The sequence below is a fragment of the Jaminaea rosea genome (genome assembly GCF_003144245.1).
Source record: "Jaminaea rosea strain MCA 5214 unplaced genomic scaffold BDZ90scaffold_19, whole genome shotgun sequence".
Classification (NCBI taxonomy): Eukaryota; Fungi; Basidiomycota; class Exobasidiomycetes; order Microstromatales; genus Jaminaea; species Jaminaea rosea.
In genome coordinates this window covers 337,551-346,871 of record NW_020289993.1, presented here as the reverse complement: position 1 = coordinate 346,871, position 9,321 = coordinate 337,551, and the positions used below count along the sequence as shown (strand labels likewise).

Sequence of the window (9,321 nt, the reverse complement as noted above, 5' to 3'; positions counted from 1 at the left end):
GACTCACTTTCTTGACGCCAGCGACGCGACTAGCAGCGCGAGCCACGGGATGCGGCATTGAAGCGCTTGAGCCCTTCATGCATCGCCCGAGTGAGGGCTTGTCTTTGTCGCTGGTAACGGCATCGCAGAACCCGCAGGCAAGGCTTTTGCTCAGCGAAGATTCAGATCCAGATACGACCCCCCATCTCTTCAGCCAGCACGTCAGGACAAAAGCGGCGCTCTGTTGCAAAGGGTAGCATTGAGAAAGAGCGAGAAAAGAAGATTGGATGAAGACGAAAACGAGTTGAGGAGCGACGGGCTAAAGGTGTTGGAAGAGAAACAAGTGAAGCGGGGGGACCCCGATTCGCGTTCGCGAGAAAACCTGGATGGGTCGGCCAGGTCTGAGGACCGGAACATCGGGGTTGGCGGCGAGAAGGGCGACAGCAACACCTTCTTCTAGACCCTCTGGTACGGCACCGCGATGCCTTAGCAGGCTTCGAGTACCAAAGATCTAGCGGAGAGCCGGCAATCTTCTTAAGCCTCGTTGCCGAAGTCCTTGAACCGCGGAGCATTCTCCCTGGGGTCGCAGCCGTATTGCACGAAGCCGCTCCCATCGTTTCCGTCAATGATGGTTCCGTTTGGGCTGATTGCGTTCAAGCTCAAGGTTGACTGGCCGTTCTTGTTGAAGAAGAGGAGGCGGACAGGGTAGTATTGTCCCTCGTTTAGGTCGACGGTATAGTTGCCACTCCCATTCTCTCCGTTGGACCGGTAGACATTTGCGTCGCGATTGTTGTCATTGTACCCGGTGTAGGCTCCGTCACCTACCCAGAGGCGGAGCTCGTCGTCCTCGTTGCCCAATTGGAAAGTGTAGGTGCCGCTCTCTTGGGCGTGAAGGTACGTCTTGATGTTGAGAGCGAATGAGGAGGTGTCCGCCTCCTTTCCGTAGATGGAGTTGTCATCGGTCTCCGTCCTCAAGGTGACCTTGTTGGTCACGCCCGTCACGTCGGGCTCCTCTGTCTGGAAGTCGGATGAGGCGTCGTAATCCGGGTCGTCGGCACTGGTGTAGTCCTTGGTGTAGAGTGCCCAGATGTAGCCCGCGGGGTCGGTGCAGGGTGTCTCTACGACGACGATCCCTGAGCTTGTGGTTGTGGCCGTCGTGGTTCCATTGTAAGGAACCGTCGATGTCGCAGTCGGCACCGACGAGGGCCCACTGGAGGACGGCGACATGCTTGAGTCAGGGGGAGGCATGTCCACGATGACGCTGGGCATGTCTGGTGGCCCCGCGGTTCGAGTCGTCGCAACGGACCCAGTCTCTGTGATGTAGGCGGTCGTGACGGGCGACGTCATTGGGCTTGGGCTTGGGTGAGGGTGAGGGTGCGGGTGAGGATGAGGATGGGGATGGTTGGCAGGGGCGCCAGCAGCTTGGGAGATGACAATGGCTGCGAGGGCAGTGAAAGTGAGGGTGTTGAGCTTGAACATGTTGGACCTGGGAGAGGGGTGCGGGAAATGCTGGAGAGGTGCTTGATGGAAAGCTGATTGAGCGGCTGGACGCGCCCCTTTTGTACCACTTTGGGTCCACCAAGATGTCTTCCGCGGCCGTGACTGCTTTCGCCGTGTGGATCGTGTAGCGCTGTAGCGAGGATGGCGCCTGAGTCCCCCGTCCTGCGCTGTCGTAGGCATACCTTTCTCGATGGTTCAGAGTTGACTCGAAGCAGCTAAGATTTTCGGAACCTGCTCATCGCGTTCATCGACCGTCTGGCGTTGCCGAAAGACCTGCAAGCTCAAATGCCGCGGCTGCCGCTGGTTGTGCTAGCAGTCGAGAAGGTGCTCCAGAGGGATGAGAGACCCAGAACAAAGTGATACTTAGCTCGCAAAAGGCATCATGTCTGGTGGTGCCATATGTCGACCTTGTGTGTGCCGGTGCCGGTGCCAATGCTGCGATGCGCGGATGTCGACGCGTTCTGATCCGGGGTCTGCGGATGGTGATGAAGTTGGTGCCGAGAGCCGCTCAAGGTCACAGAAGACCCTGATATCGTCACAGCGGCTGCTTCCCGATGTCCGTGTCTCAGAGAATGCTCCGCATCGAACGGATTTTTTTTCCGAGAAGCCCAGTCGGCAGCCAGCCAGACGGCCGACCGCTCCCAATGCGCCTTTTCTGGTTGGCGGAAGGAGCGCAACATCGGCGCCTTCGATCCGAGGACCCGTGGACAGCAAGTTCAGACGACGTCAAAAGTGCTCGCCGAGACGCCTCTGGAGGGCCACGGGGCGTGCGATGTCGTACGCAGCGCATGATGAGTTCCCGGGGACATAGCAAAACTGGGTCGCACGGACCATGCAGGGTCAAGCCAAAAGTTGCGCAAGTCGATGGAGGCGAGGCATGGGGAGGGTGCGGTGCTAGTCTAGCTGCATGGCAGGGCCCGCCAATTGCAACTCGTATGTCAAGACTGCGACGCGCGCAAGTGGTGCACGCTTGAATGGGCCGGGCGTCGTGACGAGCCAGACGCGTTCCGAAGTTCTACGACGACAAATGGATTGCTCAAAGAAATTAGGTGAGCACGATGCTCAGAGAAGACAAAGGCCGAGTAGCGTTTGAGAAAGTGAGCAGGGGAAGAGAGAGAAGTTGACCAAGAGAGGGAGGAGGAGCGAGATGGTTGCGCAGACCACCGCTCCCGAGTTGCGCGGGGCCGGGGGCAGGCATGCGCGTCCTGAGTCCGTTGAGTCAGCCGCAAAAAGGCGAGCTTAGGACTCATTCCCGAATTCGGCGAAGGGCTCGCCCTCGTTGTTCTCGTACTCGTAGCGACAGTTGTACTGGACAAAGTCCTCGTCCGGCACTTTGTTTCCATTGGAGTCAGTGACCTCGAAATCGAAGCCGGAAGGGCCGCCGTCGAACTCGTTTGACTGGAAGATGCGAAGCGGGTAGTAGTTACCAGCCGTAAGGTTGATGGCGACGGTCGCATTGTGGTAGCCCTGAGAGTTGTAGTACGAGCCCGTTCTGTTGTTCGAGCCAGTAAAGCCCGAGTAGGCGTTCGCGCCTGACCAGAAATAAGCTTCGGCATCACCCTTGCTGAGCCTAAAGTTGTACCTGCCGTCTGCGGGGACCTTAAAGTAGGTGTGCTGGTTGGTGACGTCACCTGCCGCTCGGAACTCCTTGTCCGACTGATAGTAAGAGTAATTACCGCCGCCGTCGTCGTAGAAGCCAACCTCGGGCGTAACACCAGAGTCGGTGGGCTGCACCTTCTTGACGTCCTCTGGCTTGACCTTGGGGTCGCCGTCAGTACGATTGTTGGGATAGTAGGCCCAATTCCACCCTTGAGGGTCCTTGCACGGCACGTCAACCTCGACGATGGCAGTGCAGGAGGCCTGGTCGGTCGACGTGGTTGAACTGGTGGAAGTCAAGCTCGACTTCGTTTCTGTCGTCGTGGCTGTAGCATACGAGGTGCATCCGCTCGAAACCGAGTCGCTCTGAGGGGGGTCGCTCGGCGTTGGGACACTGCTCGGAGAAGGTTGGGTCGGGGGAGTCGTCTTGATGATAACCTCCGGAGGGCCTGTGCCCGACGTGGTCAGATACGTCGTGGGGACGGTACCGGACTCAGTCAGTGTCCTGGTCGGTTGAGAGGGTGGAGAGGAGGGTTGAGGGTGCGGATGAGGGTGAGGGTGAGGGTGAGGGTGAGGGTGAGGGTGGTTGGCAGGGGCGGCGCCAGCCTGCGAGACGAGGACAGCAGCTACAGCCGCAAGAGTGATGGTGGAGAGGCGGAACATGTTGGGAAAGGCGAGAGAGCGTGTTGAGGGAGGGGGAGAGGGGGAGAGAGAAGCTTGATGGGAAATGGACCGAGTAGCCAGGAGATAAAGCCGTCTTATACCTTTTCGTGAGCTCGAAGACGACACTGGGATCGTGTGCGAGCTTCGAGCCCCTCCCGGACGAGCTCGTGGCCTTGGTGCCCAACATTGTCTCGATGCGTCGAGCTTTGGTCATCATTCCGACGCTGGCTCGGCCCCTTTCAGTCGCATTGTAGCATGTTCTCTGAACATCGCATCGCGCACGCTGCCTAGCCGTCGAGACCGCCTCTTTTGCGGCCACGACCCTACGTTGCCCTCCATCCTCAACCTCTCGGTGGCCCACCGAAAGGAGTTGCCTCACACCCCATAGCGAACAGCGGACTTCGCAAGTCGGGTCTTCCAACGTTGCCATGTCTCGGGCCAAGTTCGGCATGGCAAGTTGCTGAGTATGGGGAGCAGCCTGCTGTGCGGCGGAGAAGGCGCTCATGGCGAAGCGCTGTTCTGGTCAGCGCAGAGGCCACGATTCTCCGCTTCGGTTCGTTCACCCAGAACAACGAAAACCGATGCAACCGAGGCCAATCAGTGCTTGCTTGTGCGACGTGCGAGGAGAATACCACGCTTCTATCGTCTGGATCTTGCGGATTCGATGTGTTCCGAAGACGAAGCGAGGGCAAGATGAGTGTTCGACGCGAGACCCTGGCACGGGGAGCAAGTCGCGGCGACTTGACAATGTTGACTGAGCCAAGGTCATACGCGGCAGCGCGCTAGGCTATCAGATGTGTGGACAGTACCTCGTGTGCAACCAGCAGATCCAGGCCTGACCCCAGCTAGACCCGTAGTCATGCTCGCTTCGTCCTGGCTTACCCTAATCCCAAGAGACGGTCCGCGTTTGGATTTAGAGGGATGCGACCGTTGGGCCAGAAGTTGCCTCATACCCGCGTCTGTGGTAGGCGAGGCAGGCAAGGCCTCGCGGACTCGCAGTCCACGTGGTGTGGGGGCGCGGTGAGCGTGCCGCGACGCAGGGAGGAGAGATGAGGCAAACAAAGTGCAGGGTAAAGGGACCAGGAAGACGTCGAGGACGAGGACGCTCCCTCGCTCCTCCTCAATGGTACCACGCCTATCGCCAGACGTATCAATCGATCCTGACTCGCCAGGACCGTCGTCTCATGAAGCCCCCTTCGATGCCCATCGTACTTTTGCTCTGTCCAAGAGCCACGAGTCGTGCGAGCATCAAATGCGCTATGTTCCGTCTGGGCATTACGCGCTACTGCGTACATGACCAACGCTCCCTTGCTCTACGCAATGGCGTACCTTCGGCGACTTCGCCGAATTCCGCTCATAGGGCAAGGCGGCGCAACGTTGCTCATCGTCGCGCCATGGCCAGGTGATGTCGTGAGGACGCATGAGATTCGCGAGGTTACTATGAATACCTCAACCCAAACCCGTGTCCATCTGACCGCCAGGAGGGCAAAGACGGCGAGTCGGGCACCAAAACGCCAAAAGGTCCTGTAATCGCTCACTCGGCCTGCCTTGAAGGAAGGCGCAAGTACAGGGATCGCAGGTGTGGCACGACGACGTTTCGCGCATGATTCCGTGCCATATCGATCGACGACGACGACGACGTGGGAACGGTCCGCATCTGTTTGTCCCTCTTTGATAATCCACATCCGCCTGACGAGCAGCAAGATGGGGCCCGGCTTCCATGCGGCGGGCAAGGGGTGAGGGTAGGATGAGGCGAGCAGAAGAAAGGAGAAAGCTCGGACGGACGCTTCCTTCTTTGTGAGATGTCGAGATAGAAGCGAGGGCAAGGCTTGCGGAGGGCAGCAACCAACGCGCGATCTCTCTCTGGAAGGGGACGTCGGAGGGAAGGATTGAGGCCGTGAGCATTACATATCTAGGAGTACCGGCGACTAGTGTCAAAGTTGTCAGAATGACTGATAGTCTCAATTGCTCATGCCGCTTGAGCGTGTTCTCGTTCGTGGCGATGTGATGATGATGAGAGGGCTAGCTAGGGTGACGCTAGCGCAATGCGAGTGAGGCGAGGCACGCAGGATGGCAGCCATACTATATCGCTGAGCGAGAACAGCGCATCTTGACTACCATTGCCTTCCACAGTTAATTCACTTGTTTTCGGTCTCTTCCCTCTTCAAGACGACCCCGTCTCGCTGGAGATCATCCTTGTCAGTGGTAGGTGGTAGTCTCGAGTAGTCAGGAAGAAAATCGCCGTGTCGTGTCCCTCTCTCTGCCTTGCTTTGCGTGCGGGCCCCCGGAGATGAGAACGCGGGTGGGGCGAGCATCGCGTGCATGCGTCGCGCCTGAGGGTCCAGCCAGTCCAGGCTCAAATCTGGGCCCAATCTTGCGCTGCCTTTCACACGAAGGGGGGGCTTAATCTCTTTCCGCATCCGCTGCGTCATGGCGGGCCGCCCCAACGGCAAAGTGGCGCCCAATCAATCCTCTTCTTCTTGCTATTCCCTCACCCTCACCCTACTCTCGTACGATGGCAGCAGCAGCACCGCCATCCCCCTCACCAAGCCCAGCGCCATCCCCACCCCCGACTCCCCTCGCCTCATTCCTCACCCTCACATGGCGCAACAAGCTCCACTTCCTCTTTGCGGCCTTCCTCGCCCTCTTCGTGTGGAGCGTCACGCCCATCTCCTGGCTCTACCTAGGCTACGACATAGCTTTACGAGGGGATAAACCGCGCCATTGGTTCTCGAGTGTGGTATTCTACTACTCGCTATGCGAGGTGCCCTTCTCCATCTACTTGCTCTCCCTCCGACGAGAGGCACAGAAGCTCCTCCCTCCCCCTCAGGTCAGCGTTGAGGCACTCGAGGAGCTACTGCATCGCTGTCTCGGGGATCATTCCCACCCGTCGGAGCGGGACAAGTCAGCTGAGCATCAGGAGGAGCAACGTAACCTCTTTCGCTCTCGAGCGCGCAGGTGGTTTCACCACAAGCCCCTCGAGGAAATTTATGCCGATAATGCGCGAGAGTGGTTGGGGTGGGCCTTTGGTGGGCGTGAGCTTGACGAGTTGCGTGCTGATACGAGCAAGAAGGGACAGGAGAATATGGCATTGATCGAGAAGGGGTTGGGCATGTTGGAGGTACAGCTAGGCCACAAGTTCACGCCAGGGTACAACCCAAAGGCGAGGGCGATGCGGTTGACCCTCGACCCAGTCAAGACGCTGCAACGCCCCTTTGGGTACTACGTCGTTTGCAACTCCATCTCCGAAGCCAGTGAGTAGGCGTTGAGACGGTACTGTGCAATAGTAGCTCTGACCCCCTGCCTGCCCCCTTCACAGCAATCGCCTGGCTACGCTTCGTCCACGGCTTCCGCAAGGAGCAACATGGCCTTTGCGACTTCCTTGTCCTCCCTCCCTCCTCGCCCAAGCCGCAGCGCGACGATCCTAGCCTGACCGCGAATGGTCACCCAGCGAACGCAAGCATCGCTGCGCGTACACGCTCGACGTCACACACCTCCTTCGGGACGCAGCCCATCCTTTTCCTCCACGGCCTTGGCATCGGCCTGGGACAGTATGCGGTCCTGCTCCGTCGCCTCGTCAAGCACCGAGGCGGGGTAGCTATCCTCCTTCAACCGAACATCAGCGTCTCCATCTTCAGCCGGCGATACTTCCTCCATGCACCCAACAAAGACGAGCACGTAGCAGCGGTACGCGCCTGCCTCGCCGCGCACCACTTTGAGAAGAGCACGATCCTCTCCCACTCCAACGGGACAATGGTGCACGGCTGGGTTGCGCGAGATGCGCCCGAGCTGGCACACAGGCACGTACTGGTGGATCCGGTCTGCTTCCGCCTGTGGGAGGGGGCGACGAGCTTTGCCTTCCTCGCCAAGCGATGGGGTACGGGCATCGAGATCCTCTTGGGCTACTTTGTGGCTCGAGAAGTGGGTGTGGCATACAGTATTGCACGCCGCTTCCTCTGGTGGGACATGCTGCTTTGGGCGGATGACCTGCAGACGATGGCGAGCGATAGATTGCAGGTCGTGCTCGGCGGCAACGATGTGCTGATCGACGTGCCTGCCGTGTTGGACTACTTGTCGTCTGCCGGGGTGCCAGATGAGAGTGTGACGGTCATTCCGGGGGCGCAACATGGGCAGGCTCTATTCATGCCGAGCGAGGGGATGAAGGTCGTGTGTAGGCATCTGCAGTTGGAGTGGTAGGCGCGCGGGGGCTGTCCAGGCTTGATACCAATTTTCCGAGGATTACACCTCGTCATTATTTTGTGTTTGTAGATCTTCCTTTAATCTGATGCTCAGCTCAGTATATCTTCATCCTCGTCGGCGAGCCAGCCACTCCACCTCTGCAACCACTCGTCAGCAAGGCGGCTCGTCTTGTTCTCGTCGCTTGCCTTCCTACCTCTACCTGCAGTCAAAGGGCAGAGAGGGAAGAGCATGATAGGCAGCTTGCGACTGGCCAGCTCCTCGTATGGATCCAATTCTGCTACACTGCGCTGGGATTTGCGCGCCTTTCTCGGTGAGCCATTGACGCGACGCCTCTTCCTCGCTGCCTCCTCCCCGACTTGCTCGTCTCCTTTCTCCTCATCGCTCATTTCACCAGGGCCGAGCCTCGATCGCTTGCTCGGCGTGTAAAGGTGCCTCTGTTGATGACGGGGCGTGCTCTTGACCGAGCTCGTTGGTGTGGCTGCTGCGCTGACGGGACGATGACTACGAGGCGTAGAGGGACTAGGCTGCTGAGATGCTGGAGCTGCATTGGTGGAGGGTCGCTGCTTCTCTTGCCTCGCACTGGGAGACGTAGAAGAGGAGGAGGGCCGGCTGCTCCCTGGCAACTTCCGCCTGGTAGGCGTCGTGGGACTCTTGTGCTGCTGCGAGGGGGATGAGGACATACCAAAAGCTGCTCCGCTCATGACAGCTTTTGCCCTCTCTTGCAAGCTCATCTGCGAGGATGATGAAGAGGGGGACGATGCAGATGATGAAGTTCTGCCTCGCTGGACGTGCCCTACGAGGGGAATGGGCGCATCGAGGTTTGGGGCTCGACGGATCCTCCCGCCTCGACCAGCGCTGGCAGGGGTGCTATGGCTACTACCTGGCACATCGCGCGAGTGGTAGCGTGAAGGTGTTGATGGCCCCGAGGATGAGGAGGAAGAGCCAGTCGGTACACTAATCGCTGTCGTAAGGATATCCAGCGCAGCATTGAATGCCGTGGGCGACAAGCCCGACGCAGCTTGGAAGTGAGAGACTGGATACGTCGGCGTGCGAAGACTGAGCCGGCACCATTTGAAGTTAGCTCGCAACTTCCTTCAGCCCTTTGTCTTCTCAGCATTCATGTCTCACCTTCTCGCGGCAAGCGCAGCAACAACATTGATCTTTCCCACTCCAACGGCATTGGCGAGTGTTTGTGCATTTCCTCTCGAAGCCCAGAGGTCCACAGCGGCTAGGTAGGCCTCGGATCGTTCGAGGAGGTCGGCATATGGTTGGCAGAGTGGACGAAGTAGAGGGCGAGCGGACATGTTTCTGGTGGAGAGGAGGAAAGAACAGGAAACGACGCACGGACAGACGGACAGACAGAAGGCTCGATTCCAAGTCGCG

The 9,321-nt window shown here is 58.8% G+C and overlaps 5 protein-coding genes across 5 annotated transcripts; 2 read left to right on the top strand and 3 right to left on the bottom strand.

The window, feature by feature from the left end:
- Positions 1-513: 513 nt before the first annotated feature.
- BDZ90DRAFT_263197 (hypothetical protein) lies at positions 514-1,458 on the bottom strand (the record flags this gene model as incomplete). Its single annotated transcript, XM_025508583.1, has 1 exon — positions 514-1,458. The coding sequence occupies one exon, from the start codon at positions 1,456-1,458 to the stop codon at positions 514-516; it is 945 nt and encodes a 314-aa protein (XP_025359266.1).
- Positions 1,459-1,760: 302 nt separating this feature from the next.
- Positions 1,761-2,504, top strand: BDZ90DRAFT_102687 (hypothetical protein). The gene has a single exon (XM_025503160.1). The coding sequence runs from the start codon at positions 1,862-1,864 to the stop codon at positions 2,288-2,290; it is 429 nt and encodes a 142-aa protein (XP_025359265.1). The 5' UTR covers positions 1,761-1,861; the 3' UTR covers positions 2,291-2,504.
- Positions 2,478-3,971, bottom strand: BDZ90DRAFT_102737 (hypothetical protein). Its single transcript, XM_025503161.1, has one exon. The coding sequence runs from the start codon at positions 3,736-3,738 to the stop codon at positions 2,719-2,721; it is 1,020 nt and encodes a 339-aa protein (XP_025359264.1). The 5' UTR covers positions 3,739-3,971; the 3' UTR covers positions 2,478-2,718.
- A 2,282-nt stretch (positions 3,972-6,253) lies between these two features.
- On the top strand, positions 6,254-8,054 carry BDZ90DRAFT_276302 (hypothetical protein; the record flags this gene model as incomplete). Its single annotated transcript, XM_025508920.1, has 2 exons — positions 6,254-6,992; positions 7,058-8,054. 2 exons carry the CDS (start codon positions 6,254-6,256, stop codon positions 7,933-7,935), a joined length of 1,617 nt encoding a protein of 538 aa, XP_025359263.1. The 3' UTR covers positions 7,936-8,054.
- Positions 8,028-9,242, bottom strand: BDZ90DRAFT_263194 (hypothetical protein; the record flags this gene model as incomplete). The annotated part of the gene is made up of 2 exons (XM_025508582.1): positions 8,028-8,994; positions 9,067-9,242. 2 exons carry the CDS (start codon positions 9,240-9,242, stop codon positions 8,028-8,030), a joined length of 1,143 nt encoding a protein of 380 aa, XP_025359262.1.
- Positions 9,243-9,321: the final 79 nt, after the last annotated feature.